Source organism: Aedes albopictus, chromosome 3 (assembly GCF_035046485.1).
Source record: "Aedes albopictus strain Foshan chromosome 3, AalbF5, whole genome shotgun sequence".
Classification (NCBI taxonomy): domain Eukaryota; kingdom Metazoa; phylum Arthropoda; class Insecta; order Diptera; family Culicidae; genus Aedes; species Aedes albopictus.
Genome location: NC_085138.1, coordinates 50,387,468 through 50,406,425, shown reverse-complemented (window position 1 = coordinate 50,406,425; position 18,958 = coordinate 50,387,468). Strand labels below are relative to the sequence as shown.

Below are 18,958 nucleotides of genomic sequence, written 5' to 3'. Positions count from 1 at the left end.
TGCCGCTTCTGAATTGGAACTGGCTTGGGTACCGTTGTAATTCACATTGCAAGGAATACGAGCAGATGATTTTTGTTTCCTTACGAAGTTCCAGAATCTTGATGGGTTCTGTTTTAAACTGGACCGGATCTCGGATATGTAGGATTCGTACGTGGACCACAGAACAGATTTGTACGTAGCCTTTGCCTCACGTAGAATGGCCTTTTCGTTTTCTGATTTCGTGAGAAAGAAACGACGTCGCGCTTTCCTAAGGGTGTTACGAAGGTTTCGCAACCCGGACGTCCACCACGGTTTGCTAAACGTTGAGGAGAACGATCGTTTCTTACGAGGCACGTAAGTGTTGAAAACAGCAGAGAGTTTGTCGTAGAATGCGGAGAGTGCATCGTCGACGGTACCGAATCGCAAGAGGCTGTCCCAATCAATATCGGCAAGCGCTGCTTTTAAGAGGGTGTAGTCACACGATTTGAAATCGAAGGTTGATTGGTCGGAGAAGTTCGCGTGGGAATCTAGCTTATCAACGCTTAGATCAATGAGTAGGACGAACGGTATATGATGACTGTCTGTAGGCAATACTGCTGCAGGTGGAACAACAATGTCTACTGGGGAGCGGACCTGGAGTGATGGTTAGAACACTTGACTATCACGCCGAGGACCTGGGATCGAATCCCACTCCCAACAAACTCGCAAAATGTGGGTTCTTCCTTCGGAAGGGAAGTAAAGCGTGGGTCCCGAGATGAACTAGTCTAGGGCTAAAAATCTCGTTAATACAGATAGAAAAAAAAAGAAACAATGTCTACCTGCTCCGGAAGACTAACAAACGCAAGATCCACCAGTGCTCCATTTGCGTTCACGAAACTGTTGATTTGTCGAAGGCCGGAAGCAAAAACGGATTCAACGAGACATCTTTCGCGGTCGGATGTCATGTTTGTAGGAATATAGCCATTTATCTCGTCGTCGATTTGCCAATGTAGTTTGCTAAGATTGAAGTCACCTAGAGACTGGATGCAGTTCATAGCCTATTGCTGTACACGACAGACGTATTGCTCTGCTGTTCTCGCTTTTTTTTTTTTTTTTTTTTTTTTAATGATCTTTATTAGTATCTCAATCAATTGTTACATTCTTCAACTTAATCTAGGTGTTCTGTGTATTATAACACACTATCATCCTAATTTGGTGAAATAAATTTAAGCTATTATCAATACTAATTAATAACATATTACATTTCATTTGCTGTAGCAGTTAAGATTTTTAGCAGGCTTTATTTTTCACCTGCGTGTCAGAAATACATTTTTTTCAACTTATCCTAACCCTAACCCACCTTAAACTAATTATACAAAGAGCTAATCGTAGCAATAGGAGACTGCAACGATTTTTGACGAAAGTTGGCAATGATTTTAGTTGACATCTGTTCCAATGTTTCAATATTAGAAATTTGATGCAACTCATTAGTGCTATACCAGGGAGGCAACTTCAGAATCATTTTCAAAATTTTATTTTGAATCCTCTGAAGTTGCTTCTTTCTGGTATTGCAACAGCTCGACCATATTGGGACAGCGTACAACATGGCCGGTCTGAAAATTTGTTTATAAATCAAAAATTTGTTTTTGCGACAAAGTTTTGATTTTCTATTAATAAGTGGGTATAAACACTTAATGTATTTATTGCACTTAGTTTGAATGCTTTCTATGTGGTTTTTAAAAGTTAAGTTTTTATCTAGTAAGAGCCCTAGATACTTAACTTCTTTCGACCAATTTATTGGAGTTCCCCTCATAGTGACAACATGTCTACTTGAGGGTTTCAAATAAAGAGCTCTTGGCTTATGTGGGAATATGATAAGTTGAGTTTTGGAAGCATTTGGAGAAATCTTCCATTTTTGCAAATAAGAAGAAAAAATATCTAAACTTTTTTGCAATCTACTACAAATGACACGCAAACTTCGCCCCTTGGCTGAGATTCCTGTGTCATCTGCAAATAACGATTTTTGACATCCCTGTGGCAAATCAGGTAAGTCGGAGGTAAAAATATTGTATAAGATTGGTCCCAGTATGCTGCCTTGTGGAACACCAGCTCTTACAGGTAATCTATCTGACTTGGAATTTTGATAATTTACCTGAAGTGTTCGATCCGATAAATAGTTTTGAATAATTTTAATAATGTATAGTGGAAAATTAAAATGTTTCAATTTTACGATCAAGCCTTCGTGCCAAACACTATCGAATGCTTTTTCTATGTCAAGAAGTGCTACACCAGTAGAGTAACCTTCAGATTTATTGGAACGAATGAAATTCGTTACCCGTAAAAGTTGATGAGTAGTCGAATGACCATGGCGGAATCCGAACTGCTCATTGGCAAAAATAGAATTTTCATCGATATGAATCATCATTCTATTTAAAATAAGTTTTTCAAAAAGTTTACTGATAGATGACAGTAAGCTAATTGGACGATAACTAGAAGCTTCGGCAGGATTTTTGTCAGGCTTCAAAATTGCAACAACTTTAGCATTTTTCCATTTTTCAGGAAAATATGCTAACTGAAAACATTTGTTAAATATATTAACCAAAAATGATAAGCAACTTTCTGGAAGTTTTTTGATGAGAATATAGAAAATTCCGTCATCACCCGGAGCTTTCATATTCTTAAACTTCTTTATAATAGATCTCACTTCGCCCAAATCAGTGCCCAATGAATTGTCGAAAATGTTCTCATGATTGAGAATGTTTTCGAATTCGCGGGCAACCTGATGTTCTATTGGACTAGTGAGACCTATACTAAAATTATGCGCACTTTCAAACTGTTTGGCAAGTTTTTGTGCTTTTTCAGAATTAGTTAATAATATTTTGTTATCCTCTTTCAGCGCAGGAATAGGCTTCTGAGGTTTTTTCAAAATTTTTGTCAATTTCCAAAACGGCTTAGAGCCGGGGTTTAATTGAGAAACTTTATTTGCAAAATTTTTGTTTCTCAATTCGGTGAAACGTTTTTTAATTTCCTTCTGATGATCCTGCCAGATTACTTTCAAAGCAGGATCTCGAGTTCGTTGGAATTGTCTTCTTCTCACGTTTTTAAGACGGATCAGAAGTTTCAGATCGTCGTCAATAATAACTGAGTCGAATTTGACTTCACACTTTGGTATTGATGCGCTTCTAGCTTCGACTATAGTACTAGTCAAAGTTTCGAGGGCATTGTCAATATCAAAATGTGTTTCCAATGAAACATTAACATCTAAATGGCTATCGATGTATGTTTTATATGTATCCCAGTCAGCTCTGTGATAATTGAAAGTAGAGCTGATGGGATTAAAAATCGCTTCATGGGAAATTTGAAATGTTACAGGAAGATGATCAGAATCAAAGTCAGCATGAGTAATCAATTGGCTACAATGCTGACTTGAGTCAGTTAAGACCAAATCAATTGTTGAGGGATTTCTAGCAGAAGAAAAACAAGTGGGGCTATCGGGATATAGAATAGAAAAATATCCTGAAGAGCACTGATCAAATAAAATCCTGCCGTTTGAATTGGACTGAAGATTATTCCAAGAACGGTGTTTCGCATTAAAATCACCAATTATGAAAAATTTGGACCTGTTGCGAGATAATTTTCGCAAATCAGATTTAAGAAAATCTATTTGCTGGCCAGTGCATTGAAAAGGCAAGTAGGCCGCAATGAAAGTATGTTTACCAAAGTTTGTTTCAACAGAAACACCCAAAGTTTCAAAAACTTTGGTTTCGAATGATGAAAAAATTTGGTGCTTGATGCGCCTGTCGACGATGATAGCAACTCCACCACATGCTCCATCTAGGCGATCATTTCTATAAATAAAATAGTTTGGGTTTCGTTTGATTGAAGACCCAGGTTTTAGATAAGTTTCAGTAATAACTGCAATATGCACATTATTAACTGTTAAAAAATGGAATAGCTCATCCTCTTTACCATTTAGAGAACGAGCATTCCAATTTAAAATGTTCAAAAATTTATTTGGATCCATTACCAAAACGTAATCCAATTACTATTTTATTTGTAAATTTAACTCCAACTTGGACTGCTTCAGCCATAGTTTGAGTTTTGAACATTGCATCAATCATTTGTTGCAATTGTTCAGATAAAAAGTCAAAATCGGAAGCAGACATGCCTGAATCACGTGCATTTTCCGAATTTGATGTTTGGTGATAGGAATTATTTGAATTTTGTTTACCCGCAACCACATGGGCATAGGTAGCTCGATTCGTTTGAACAAAATTAGAAATATTACTCACTCCACTGCTGGAGGGTAGATTATTCGCTCGAAGGTTTGTTTGGTGGTTAACTACCTCCGGCGAATAGGTACGAGCGGTATGAAAATTATTCAACCGATCGTTGATGGAAGAATTTGTGTTGTTAGAAATTCTACCTGCAGAGTTTCGGGTACGACTAGCGTTCCCATTCATCTGCCGGGCACGTGATTCGACAACTTTTTTGCGGATAGGGCAACCCCAAAAGTTTGACTTATGGTTGCCACCGCAATTCGTACATTTAAACTTCCTGGTATCTTCCCTTACCGGACAGTTGTCCTTGGCGTGAGAAGAACCTCCACAAATCATGCATTTAGCATCCATGTGGCAATGTTTCGTTCCGTGCCCCCAACCTTGGCACTGACGGCACTGAGTTGGGTTCTGGAAATTTCCCCCAGGCTTACGAAAATGTTCCCATGTCACTTGGACAAGAAACATTTTCTTCGCCTTTTCCAAATATTTCAAGTTCATCACTTTTGTTGAAGTGAACTAAATAAAATTCTTGAGAGATACCCTGCCGAGGATTCTCAGAGCGGGTTCTCTTTTTCATTTTTATTACTTGGACTGGAGTGAATCCAAGTAATAAGTTGAGTTCAGTTTTGATCTCATCAGGTGATTTGTCATCACTAGAGAGACCTTTTAATACGACTTTGAACAAGCGTGCAGACCTGTCGTCGTATGTGAAAAATTTATGCTTCTTCTCAGTAAGGTACTTGAGAAGAAGATCCCGATCTTTCAGGGTTTCCGGCAATACGCGGCAGTCTCCTTTCCTGGCAATTTGGAAGGAAACCTTGATTCCCCTTATGGAGTTCAAGATTTCCTGCCTAAAACCAGCAAATTCACAGACGCTGACCACGATTGGCGGCACCCGTTGTTTTTTAGCAGAAATTGAAGTACCTGGGCTAGAGGCATCCTCAATTTGCTGTTCCGAAAAATTGTTCAGCGTTTCATAAGGATTACTCATTTCAACGAAATTTTCATCCGAAACAATTGTTTTAGTAGAAGGAAGCGGAGAAGCTGAAAGTTCTCCTTTCCTTCTAACTTTGCCGCGTTTAGCGACAGTTTTGAAACCGACTTTTTTGGAAGGAAGCGGTGAATTCAAGGATTCACCCTTCCTTTTGTTCGATGATGCAACCATGATTTAATTTGAAGCGACCTTCCAGGAGGTTTTTTCCCTAATCGGTGTCCAAGTAGGATTACCACCGTTTCACGGAATTTGACTTCCGTAAACGGGTCCAACGAATAATCGAAGGCACGGGTCCAGGCAAGGATCGAAAAGGAATCAGTAGGTATAAATTTAGCGCTGAAAAGTGCTATTGTGGGTAGTACTGAGAAGTACTGTTGAATTGCTTTAGGTAGTAAAACTTCCTGCAGCAGAGAGAGCTTACGTCCGCACAGCACAAGGAAGCTGCTCTCGCTTTTATTCGTAACCCCGTTCGTAACCGGTGCAAGAATGTGCAGTACGCGTAAAAACACTCTGGTACCTAATTGATTTAAGTGTGCTACCAGCACGACCAGACATCGCAACGGTGCAACATTTTTTGGAGAATCAGTTGAAACTCCAATATTCGGATGTCTTAAGCATTCAGTTGCATCACCCCCGCAACTGTGTTCTCATAGAGATGAAATCATGTGAGATCGCCTTTACGCTACCAAACCCAACACAATTGGAAGCGAAAAATGCTTCGTATTCCTGTGTACGTGGACTGCGATGCTGTGACGGTTCGGGTATACGACCTCCCTCCGTCGATGAGCCACTCCACCGTCCGGGACTATATGTTGAAGTTTGGAGAGGTTATTTCCATCAGAAGTGAGACGTGGAAACATTACTTCCCCAGGATATCAAATAGCGTGCGGGTGCTACGGATGAATCTACTCCGTGATATCCCTTCGTTCAATACTATCGACCAGCAGGAAACGATGACAACTTACGACAAACAGCCTAAATCATGTCGTCATTGCGAACAACCAGCCCATCCAGGCACCAGGTGCCTGGAGTCAAGCATCCCAAACATCAATCATACTCATCAAAATCAATCAGCACCATCCCACGGCTTGTTCAACCTGAAAGACTTTCCTCCCATCGGCGGGCAACAAGCATCATCGCCAAAACTAACGCGTTGCAAGAAAAAATTGGAGTCCTGGAAAATTCAATATCCTCTGAAGGTATATTTTCCTGGACAACGATCATAGGTGCCTATGCCCAAAAAGTGTTGTTTTGTTTTTTGACACAATGAGATCTGGTTCTACAATGAATAACTTGTAATTATTTTCTACCTTATTTACATGTAGTCAAAATGAAGCCCAGGAAAAATGCGAATACATATAACCAAGCTGGCATATGTTAGGTGTCGTTGGACTAGAATTCAGGTTTCGGTTTTGTTCCAGAGATAGTCACACTGAACCTTCGTGTGAGTTAACCTCTCCCCAGATATTCAGAATGCCATTTTCTATCCAATGTTATGCAGGGAGAGGGGAGCGGAAGTAGCTGTAACATACTGACTGATACAAAAGCATTCGACTACACAAATGGTGTGCATTGAGAAGGAATGCTTCCTTTGTCTTAGGACAAATGCCTACGTAATAAAAATATGTGACATTGTAGAGAACTGAAAGGGTTTCCAAAAACTTCCTGGTGGGTTTAATAGGAACAAGACAAAAGCTTCGCTAGCAACATGACCAGCACACGATCTAAACGAAACACGATACTATCTTGCTGCGGAAACGGCTGCAAAGTTGTGGGAATATAAGTTTTGGTTTTGGATACTGATACCCCAAATCCAGATCGGTTCCGACATGTTGACAGCTGCACAGAGACAATCAATCTTCGCAAGTATGCACTCAAATCAACACATACTGTGCCCGTTTTCCTCTATGCGGGGATAGACCACTGCGCGTTATATCCGCACCGGGATCCAAATTTTTTACTTTCCGCATAATGGTCCACTGCACGAATTTGTGCTGGCCTGCTTACTCTCACATAAAATTTGACGTTTGAGCGGTGCCGACATCGCTCAAACGTCAAATTTCGTGCGGGAGTAAGCAGGTCAGCATAAATTCGTGCAGTGGACCATAGGCCTTTTCAGCTGACAGATTCGTGTATGCCACTGTTTACAACCGCCGAACAAAGGCGCAAACGCTAAACTGTCATTCTCATAGGAGAACTGTCAAAGGCTAGAACAATCAGCTGATTTTAGACGTCAAATGAAAAGGCCTATACCTATTGTAGAAGAAACACAACACAACGATGACGAGTGGACAGATGTCGATGACAATACATCGAGCTCATCGACCGATTGCAATAGGGCACTGCATGAAATTCTCTCCTTCTCTTTCACTCTTATAGGGATTTTGTAAACAACAAGGCCAAGAAACGTCAAAATCCCATACAAAATCAAAACAGTGCAGTGCCCTATGAGACAACACACAAGCGACGACGATCTAGGCGAAATAAGGAGGAGATTGAAACAAAAAAATGTGCGCTGACCAGTGTTCCTCAAACACCGGTAACACGGACCTCATTAATAAAAAAAAGTAATTAATTGCAACAAAAATTGAAAAAATGATTGTCGGCTCTGTAAAGCTGAACTCGGCGGGTGAGCCATTAAATAAACGAATTGGTAAAAAAAAATAGAGACAGGATGATGTTGTCCTCTGAAGCTTCACTGATGATGTCTTGCACTGCATGGGCGTGGGCAGCATAGAGATCGATATTAGAGCCAGGAGGAAGTAGATTGATATTATGTAAAGCGAACGGGATTCCGACTTCACACATACTGCGGTTTGCTCGAGACTTTCGCAATTCACCAATGCAACAGCCTCACAACGTAAGCAATTTTTCACAGCAATCAATACTCCACCACCCCGAATATGTTGGCTGGTTAATGCACTTCGATTCGATCACAAGGAAACACCGTGTACTCAGACGATATTTCAGCACTGTTTATATCCTCTCTTAGCCATGTCTCCGTGAAGACTACCACGTCATAGTCACTGCTGGCTAACGTCAAACGTAACTGAATGATTTTGGTACGCAAACCTCTTACGTTCTGATAGTACACCGAAAAGTTGCTTTTTTGATTGCCGAGTTGACGCTGAGCCAAGGTAGTCTCCGAGATAACGTAGGACAACAACGAACATGGCTCGACCGCTGCAGTCATGCTGGAAGCAACAGACGTTACCGGAAGAAGTGTATTCTGATTGGGTTGATTGATTGATTTGTCTTTATTAAAGAGACTTTCAGCCCTTGGCTGGTTCGTCTCTACTCTTCTGATTGGGTATGTACTTGCCTGTGTGGACGGCTTGGAAGACCCCGTCTCCGGACTTATACACAGGACCGGGATGACTGCTGGCCCCGCTGGCAGGAATGGCTCGACTGTGACGAGAGGATCAGGGGCTTTCACGAGGCTTGCAGGCGTGCATCCCGGGGACCTCGAAAGTGGTGATTGTCTGACAGTATTGACCAAACTCGTCGAAGATCGGGGAGAGGTTGAGCTGGATCCAGATGGAAATATGCTGTCGGATGCGATGGACATTATATGATATAGTAATTTCTATACGTAATCGTCATTGCTTAAAATATTCTGTAACTATACTGATGCTCTAGATTCAGAAACATAGTGCAAACTTCTGCCCCACAGCTACTGCGAACTTTTGCCCCACCGGTTAGGCTTTAACAATGTTCCTTCCTACAAGAAGCACTGGAATATTTTTGTTTATTCGAGTGCACCTCTCAAACTACTGCCCCGTATCGTGGGTAGATCACCTTGGAATGGTGCGTTACGGTGTAAGATCTGCCATATCAAGTTTTGATCTTGCTATTTTACAGCCTGGTTTATTTAAATGCAGGAACATTCCAGGATCAAGATTTGGTGTACTTTTTTTACACTATTTATCAATTTATTGTTTTACTCTATTCATTTTTCACTGCTAATATACCGTTTGTTTCAGAGGGATGGAGGTAAATTTAACTTATATAAATAACAATTTACAAAAATATAACAGTGGAGAACGTATCACAATTTAATACTATTTTCTATTTCAGATTTGCAAGCAGGCAACCAGCGATAAAAACGGCGAAGTATCTCGTTCTTTAGAATGGTCAAGATTACCGTACGATTCAGTGACAAGTAGACCACGTTTTCCGCGTCGATTTATTCGTGCCGAGTACCATAATTTCGGTTTTTTTACGATATTTTTTTTTGTTCATCACATCTTCAACTTATATTACGCGTTGCGAACATTCGCGGGTAATAAATATATACAACGGTCTTATTAACACGGGAACGCAAAAAAAAGTTAAACAAGAACATAGGTGAAACTCAAAAGCAACGATTTTAGTTATTTAGTTGTCCAGTTTTCTCGTAAAGCTACCGCGCTGGTTTCGGTTTTTCAGCATTTACAGTAACACTAAACGGAATTGCATACAGTTATTCTCTGACTGAGAAACGATAAGCTTGGAACGTGCGTTACTACGAGTTGATCCGACATAAGCGTGGTTTAAAAATTATTCATACCCGGTATATAATGAATACAATTAATACAAATACAATTAATATATTTAATACACAAACATACAATAAAATTATTGTATTCTTCCGACAGCCGGCCGGCGGAAGACTAAACCATATCAAGGGTTGCATAGCTCACATCACTTACCAATGTGAATCCAGATCTATGTAACTTTATATCCCTTCCCTTCCCTTGTAACAAACTTCCTTCCTGTGACAACCGTGGGGATGCGGAGGTACACACGGTCTCTAGTAGCAACGGATGTCACACTAACATTCCTTCCCTTCACCGATGACCGTAAGGACGTGGCCGGCGCCTGTACTGGCAATGTAAAGTTTTGAACCTTCAAAATTGCACAATGAGGATGGAAAGCTTCACCCAGGCCGCATCCTTTTGGTTCCCTGTGCAATGTTGACTGTTCTGGTCAGTAACGGAGTAGCAACTACGAATTGTACGGTGGTCTCATGCTCATGCTCATGCTCATGCTGGAGTGCACCTCTCAAACTACTATGGAATGACGATTCGCCGACATAAAGAGGATATGTAATTCTTCTTCTATCAGTCATTACAAATTCTTATTCGATAAATTACATCAAAACAGCTAGAAACAGATTTTTTTTGCATAACTCTGCTACTGCATAACGAAATCGTTTCAATTTTTATTGACGAGTATCTGGCCTGATAATGTGTCGAACCCATATAAGTTTGCTTGGGTTCTTAACTCGTGCGCAGAGAAAGACCCACTGCGAACTTTTGCCCCGCATTACTCTACAAAGGTTTTTGCACTTTATTTTATTTTATAACAAAGTAAATGTATTGTACTTTTATGATCCTTGATTAAAAATATACCAGCTTTTGAGTTTCAATGAAATTTTCACTGCCAAAGTGACCTATGTCATAAAATTTAAAAAATAAATCATTCGAAAAAAATAATATATTGATATTTTGAGAATGGAATATATGTTTTATGTTATCCAGCATATGAAAGCTTGTTGTTGGACAGTTTTCATGCACGTATGGTACAAAATTAATATTTAACACAACTTTACAAATTTTTATATAGGGTAAAAATTTACTTCGTCGTATGCGCTAATATTCGTCTCCTCAGAAGGAAAATATCTAATCATTACAGATTGCCGATGCCTCATTGGATGGAAGCAAAAAGATGTAGACTATCGATAGCCAGCCTCTTTAGCACTGGAAATGGAATAATTACGCAAAATTTCACGTTTCAATTTCACTCCACTTGCGACGGCAACCGCACCAAAGCAGCAGCTGTCGAGTAGATCTTCATCACCGTTCAATTTATACTTCACCAGATGCACTTGTAGAACCAACCTTCAATTCACACCCCACAACAGTGCTACATTCAAAGTTAGATTTCATTGCTGCAGAATGCAGCAAAAGCTGTTCAATTAATCAAATAAATCATTTTTTCCCCGTCGGTAAAATGTAAACAACAAGCTTTCATCGTCTTGGGAAGATGCAAGCAGAAGTGTGCGTGGATTTTCTGCCTACGAAACATCGTATTTCACAACCACAGAGAATGATTTCCGCGTTACACTGTGTTGGCGTATAATGATCTGATGGGCAACAATATTAAATGAAATATTTTGGTCGTTATTATAAAGCTACATCCTCCTTATTTTAAAAGCTTTCTGTTCAATCATACTTTGAAAACATGATTTGATTGAGTTGCGAAGAATTCGATCGACTTTTCGAATAAATACCTACGGTCAAATCATATTTTTTTGACCATCCTATGTACCATAGTGTCACGTAGAAAGTGTGCCCGTAATTCAATTCAGGTTTCGCCCGAAATAGACGTGGGCAAGACGGAAACAGGATTCGATGGACAATTATTCAATCTTATTATATTAGGAAATTATAATTATAGTGCTTTCACAATATATTTTTATGTGATATGGAAGCTAACTTATAAATTAGCAAATGATACCAAATTGGCAATGAGGCATTAGGCGAGGTGCAAGAATAAACTCGATCATTATTGGTCGGTGCTTAGGAAGACGAAAATTAGATAAAAACCCTATTGTACCTTAGAAATTTTGGTCATTTTTAAGTTAAAAAAAACGGTTCGTGTCGTCAGGTGTCGCCGCAATTTCGAATAGTACATCTTGAACATCATGCTTAGGGCTGCATAAAAACGTTTAAATATTTTGCTAAAATTAGCTGTTTTTTAAGTTAGAGCTATTCAAAAAAGCCATGATTTTTCATTAAAAAAAATGTTGGGTTTACTGACTTATACAAATTTTAAAATTATTGAAGTTACATAATTTTTGAATACCCCCTTTGAGACAATAAAAATACTATATATACCGCATTTAGTTCACCACTGGACTGCGCACTGAGTCTTCATAAGTGCGAAAACGTGAATAAAGCTGCGCGATTGCATCAAATCAAATTGATGTCTTCGGCGCACTATATCTTCGATGTATGCTGAATAAGTGCTCTGAAGACACCAAGTTGATTGGATGCAATCGCGCACTTTTATTTGCGTTTTCGCACTCGTGAAAACTAGTGTGATAGTCCAGTGGTGAACTAAATGCGCTATAACATATCTAGACAACCTATAACTTTGATTATACACATTAAAATTGTTTTGGCCGAACTTTATTTTTTTCCGACCATTGTGCATTCATTTTATGGTGTTTTTATTATTGAAATTTTTAGCGACGTTGATTTTATAGTGCTTGTGTTGTAGTTCCAATACAGCTTTTTCAGCAGGAAAATATGTACACAATATGGTTCGTTGTTCAACAATAGAATTCATTATGCTAGTTTATGGTTACTTTATTGGACATTTTTATCAGGGAGATAAGTCAACTGGAACTCTGAAACTTTACCTGATACCACCTAGTGGTGAAATCACCAATCAATTGGTGAATCAACTAAACGTTCTTATCGTTCTGAACAAGTTTGCCGAGAACGACACATTTCTATCTCCTTTGGATCCCGACATAGAGAAGTCTAATATTACCAACCAAAATTACCAACTTAATGGAGAATCACCAGAATGTGCTTGTTCTTTTGAACAACTTTGCCGAAGAGAACACTTTTCTATCTACTTTGGGTCCCGAGATAGAAAAGTCTAAAACTTTACTTGAAAACTAGCAACACCCCCCAGTCAATTGTTTATTTTATGTAGATCAATCAGTGCGGCCGTCTGAGGTCACAATTTCAAATTCACTGTTTGCCATACGTGATTGTCCTTGGTCAATACTCAAACCTTGCTGAACTAAGAAGGTAAACTAGCTTCTAGTATTTGTATTTCAGCGGAAATTGGTAAGCACTGGGATTTTTTTACGTCCAATTGAATTGACGCCCCCTATAATGGACGTATGGTCATTTCCCCAGATATTTTTTCATAAACTCTCACGAGCTGCAATGTTTCCAATTAAAAACGTATTTTTTCATGTCATTCCTAAATAACATCATCCACATAGAATTATTATTCCATTCTTTCTACTTTATAATAGGTATTTTTTGAAAATGTTTCAAATTTTATGGTTTGAAATTAGTGTGTCCGTTTAAAATACAAAACCAATGTTTCTGCTTAAACTTTTTTCAGACTGATACTAATCGAGCAAGGTTTCAAAGAGCTGTATCGCGGTTTAGTGCCAATCCTGTGGCGAAATGGGCCCTCAAATGCGATGTTCTTCATCATGCGAGAGGAAGCCGATGAACGCCTACCCAAAAGGGTAATTCTATTTGTCTCACTTTGAATTCTTGATTCCAACTTCTCACGTTTCCTTCATCCACCGCCAGAGTACAGTGATCGCCCAGCGTACGCAGGAGTTCTTGTCCGGTGCCTGCATAGGGGGCTTCATCAGTTCCGTGTTCTACCCCATCAATGTGCTCAAGGTGACGATGCAGAGTCGGATAGGTGGCCCCTACGACAGCATGTGGACCGCTCTCCGGCAGGTCTACAACGAGCGGGACCGCAAGCTGCGCAATGTCTACAAGGGCGTAAGTATGAACTGTACCAGGGCATTTTTCAGTTGGGGCATCGTGAACAGTGCCTACGAGCAGCTAAAAAAGGTTTTCTACTGATCGGCGCACCCGATCGAAGTAGGATGTCGGCGGTCGACAACGCGACAATAAAGAAAACTCCTAAGGTTTATTTTCGATGGGAAAGTCGATTGTGATGTAAATATGTAGGTACACCTAGTAGCATGATCTTTGAACATTTAAAAAAAAACCAAAAAAAAGTGTTATTAGTTCGATTGAGGTAGCCAAATAATAGTACGTCTAGTCTAGGGCAAATACCGAAAAACGATACGAACAACAATTCTTTTCTCATATGGACCACAAACACACTCACACACTGATACACACACAAACCAAATATTAATTGAGGCTGAACTTTAGCGTAAATAGCTGAATTTCAGCAAAACGTTATCGATGATCATTCGAAGGATCATAGGAATTTTGCTTAAATTCAGCAATTTTGTTGATATCAGCAATTTGGGGTGTATACACGCACGCTTGAGAATGGGACCTTCATTCTCGTCATGTACTCTTAGGGATGAATACCATGTTAGCTCAAATCTCCCATTTTGTCGGAGCTAATTTATGAATCCAGATTCGTTCGTTTGTTAACACGTGGTCCCAGTTAATTGTTGAACCCTGGATGAATGAGATATTGCCAGTTGCATTTAAATGTGCTTGTATTCACATTGTCGTCACATTCTAGATCCAATTATAGTCCACCATTCAGTGTAATCGTCCCTAAAGTGAAGTTTTTCCGTGTAAATATATGTCCTCCAACTAATCGATAGTGTAAATATAATTCTGTATAGGCTACATTCAATCAAATCGAACTGTTTACAAATGAATGTGGTGAGTTTAGCCGCGGGGAAATGAAAAACTTGTAAGTACACGAACGGTGCTGAAAGCAGAAATCATTTAAATATACCTGTTATACCAAGCCAAGAGAGATGAAGGAAAAGGCACATATACCAGTTAAACACGATGGATATTTCTCGCAGTGAATGAACAAAACATAAATTTGCTTTTGGTGGAACGAAAAGAAATCCCGTTTAGCAAGAAATATTCCAAAAATTTCGAACTCTTGTACATATTGATCTATAGATATACCTATAAGATGTCAGTTATGGGCCCATATTGTCAAAGTGGTAAACATGCGGGTATTCACAGCAAGATCGTGCTGATAGCAACGGCTTTGATTTCCGGTCGGTCCAGGAACTTTTCTAAATCAAAACTTTCTTGCGTTCTTTGGACATCTTCGTGCCTGCCACACGATGTAGGGTGGGGTGGGGCAAGATGGGTCAGTGCCATTTTCGAGCGAATTACTTAATTACTTGATTAAGTTAATAATTTTCTTAGGTGGCCAGCATGAATATACAAAAGTTGAAAATAAAAAAAATGATTTTCAGCCATTTTTCTTATGCGATACATTCCATATAACCTCCATATAAACGACCGCGGGGCAAGATGGGTCACTTTCAATTTTTAGCGTATTTATGAAGCATTTGAAAGTGATTTATTTTTTATTACAAGACTATCTCATAACTCACTCCAACGAAGCGGAATGAGCGCCTAAAATTATAACATAAATTTATGACATTTTTTTTTGTAAAAACATCGATTTTCAGGTCCTCAAAATACCACTAAAATAGTAAACTTTCTTATTTTCAAAAATAAATCAATTAAATGTTTACTAGTAGCTCTTTTTTAGTCAGTATGGATATGGCGCATATAATCATGCAGAAAAAAAAATCGTATATATCGCCGTTTTTCGTTGAAAAAATCCTAACTACTTAAAAGATGACCCATCTTGCCCGCACTTTTTTCTAGGCCCAAAATCGGTATTTATTTAAAACTGCTCATTCAAAAACTTGTTTTGTATTTTATTAACTTTTTATCGACTTTTAGCATAGCTAACTAATGTATTGAATAGTAGAGGATGAACACAAACCAAAACAATTTGTGTTTACAAAGTTATGATGATCCATCCTTAGGTGACCCATCTTGCCCCGCTCCACCCTACATTCAACACTAAGCTGAGAAGTAGGCTTTGTCCCAGTTGGGACGTAGAATAGATGTCAGCAAAGAACATTAGAGAATGAGCATCTTTCTAACACATAGAAAGTCTAGAAAGCCAGGTAAGATCAGAAGGTTGTAGTGGAAATTATTATTTCCTTGTGATCAGCTTGACTGTTGTCGGATTTCGGGGCTTAAATGTGCCTTTATTCTACAGAGAAAAGTTCCACGGTGTATTATGGACGATGTAAGCTCTTGGACTAGCATTGGAGACTGCATCAATAAAATGGTCGGAAAACTTATGCCAATATTCATAATGAATTTCTCTAGATCTATGACGGGACGGAATTTCATTCCGAGCATTTAGCCAACATACTCCTGCTATTCGAAATAAATAAAGGAACTAGCATTATTGCCTACACATGATTATGATTGGAAGTCTTCAATCCCATAGTTAGTCGTTTACTAAAATCTCACGTACCACGAGCTGCGCGTGGTTGGGTCGTGAGAATAATGGTCATTTTATGGACGTTATCATCTGCTTGGTGTTTTCAGATGTTCGCAGACAGAACAGGTTTTATGCTGATTAATAAACTGGCCTTCCGTAATTGATGACAAAAGAGAAGTACTCGGTCTGCCTATCTAAATACTTCCACTCCTTATCAAGAACTACTACAGACTGCTGTGTCACCAAGTGACACGATAGCTTATTTGTGAAGCACTCATGGATCATACAAGGGTCGTACATTCGTACACACCAGACAGTAGCGTAGTCAGAAATTTACTTTGGGGGTGGTTTCGATGACCAATGATACCTTTTTTTTATTTGCCTTGTTGCAAAAAAGCGGCACAGCCGAAAATTTGTTCGTTAGAAAAAGTTTCAAGCTGAAAGTTTGTTCCACACATTTGGTTAAGCTGACTGTCATAATATATCAACTCATACTAGTGTTGTGGGTGGCGTGCCTTGTATTTTGGATTTTTTTACCAATGGCCCTTGAATGAGGGCGACGGTTAAGTTCTCTTAAGTGAACCTCCGACAGAGCACACCCGTGGCGTACTGTGCTTGGTGCAGGTTCAATTGCAGAACTTTAGTCGCCATTTTTGGGGCTCCCGCCTTTTTTTTTCTTTTTTTTCGCCTCTGTGGTTAAACTATCAATTTTTGTGCCCCTTTGTCCTCTTCAGACATCTTGGATTTGTTGCTACGAGACTACTAGAGTATAGGGCAGGCCAGCTAAATATCAGTGTCAGTGCCTGTTTTGCAGCCGAAAATTAATGAGTGTGAGTACCTATTTCATTTCGCTCCCGTGTTGCTGATTGGAAAGCAACAATGACAGGAAAAGCAAAACGTAGAAAATAAAAAAAAAGCAAATTATCGCTATCATAAAGGCCTGTCGAAAAATTGCAGCACTAGTAGAGTAATGCGGGGCAAAAGTTCGCAGTGGGTCTTTTTCTGTGCACGAGTTAAGAACCCACACAAATCTGTATGGGTTCAACACATAATCAGGTCAGTTACTCGTCAATAAAAATCGAAACGATTTCATTATGGTGTGGCAGAGTCATGCGAAAAAATGTGTTTCTAGGTGTTTTGATAGAATTTTTAGACTTTTTGGAATAAGAATTGGTAGTAACAAGAAGAAGAAGAATCTCATAACCTCTTGATGTAGGAGAATCGTTATTCCATAGTAGTTCGAGAGTTGCACTCGAATTAACAATAAACTACTAGTGCTTCTTGCAGAAAGGGACATTATTAAAACCTAGACAGTGGGGCAAAAGTTCGCACTAGATTTCTGAATCTAGTACATCACTATAATTACAGAATCTTTGAAGCAATGATGATTTCGTATAGTAACTACTATATTTGTTTAATATGTGTAGTATGCACCTAGAAATCGTTCCAGAAGAGGGTTTGAATCTAGTTTTGTGAGAAGATCGATTGTATAATCACCCATTTAAACCAAGAAATGAAAATGGCAAAAAAAAACATTTTAAAACATTTTCTTCGTCATCGTCGTCGTGTCATTTCGTATGTTTCTGAAGGTCTTATGTTTATCTACTTTATCGGGGTCTTTCATAGCTTAGTTTGTAAATTCACAGTTATAATTCATCACCGTACTGACGGGGATAAGATTCGATTACGGTTCCGTTCAATAGTTTTGCGGCATATTTGTTATTTTTCATGTATTTTGTGCAACACGTATCTCTATGATTCCCCCACAATGTATTTTGACAACTTCACCAACGGAAAGGACAGCTCTTAGTTAATAGTTGTGGAAGTCTTCATAAAATACACTGTATACAAAAGCTGAACACCAGGTCGTATTCCAGTTGGGTCGTAATGCTTAGAACAGAAAGAAACAGATTTCATGGCTAGAGTGAAAGGACAAACATGAATTAACATGAAATTAATGAACATCCCACCAATAAACCACCCTGTAGAAGGTGCGAACTTTTGCCCCCCTATGGGGCAAAAGTTCGCATTGGAGTACTTGTATTAAAAATTATATTACCAAAACTACAAAAGGAACGCGAAAAAATCTAGTACTACGTTTTGAAGGCAACATGATAGGGACCCGTTTAGCGAAGAAAAACGATAAATATTATTTTCTTTTCGTTTAATAGTTATTTTATGAAGTCTGTTAGGTGCGAACTTTTGCCCCGCATTACTCTATAGGGGGTCACACGTAAGTTTCAAGCTTTTCCTCTAGCTGTCTGCCTCCTCGGCTAGCCTTTAGGGTGGTTTTATTTAGAGTATGATTTACTGACCTCGAGCGAACCGGAGTCTTCCTAAGTTTTGTCTTTGGGCGACTTGGCGTTAGCAGCAGTTCACTGTTCTGCAATTTTCCCTATAGTAGGATTCCAAGAAATCAGTAGTTGAGGGTGTACCTTGACTTCTGCAAATTTTCCATCGACGCACGCTCTACTGTGAAGATCCTTTCAACATAAATGTCTTTCAGAATGGATCGTTTCACAATACACCGATTAGTTGTTTTGATGTTATTTTGGCTTTCTATGAGAGCCTTTATGCGGTTGTCGTCAAAGCTGGAGTTTTGTGGGAAGAATGCTCGGCTGCGACGTGCGTCCATTGCTTTCAGCTCTGCCTCTGCACTTTCCCAGGGTTTCAGGATGGGAAAATTCTCTTCAAGCACTCAGCAGTCTCT

The 18,958-nt window shown here is 39.2% G+C and overlaps 1 protein-coding gene across 2 annotated transcripts in view; it reads left to right on the top strand.

Annotated features, from left to right (window-relative positions):
- LOC109398748 (mitochondrial nicotinamide adenine dinucleotide transporter SLC25A51) overlaps positions 1-14,789 on the top strand; it is a 35,918-nt gene extending 21,129 nt beyond the window's left edge. For both annotated transcript variants that reach the window (XM_019671137.3, XM_029870521.2), the window contains 2 exons: positions 13,366-13,495; positions 13,563-14,789. In XM_019671137.3, the coding sequence (XP_019526682.2) occupies positions 13,366-13,495; positions 13,563-13,847 (415 nt within the window). In that variant the 3' untranslated portion in view covers positions 13,848-14,789. The remainder of the gene's footprint in view (positions 1-13,365; positions 13,496-13,562) is intronic.
- Positions 14,790-18,958: the final 4,169 nt, after the last annotated feature.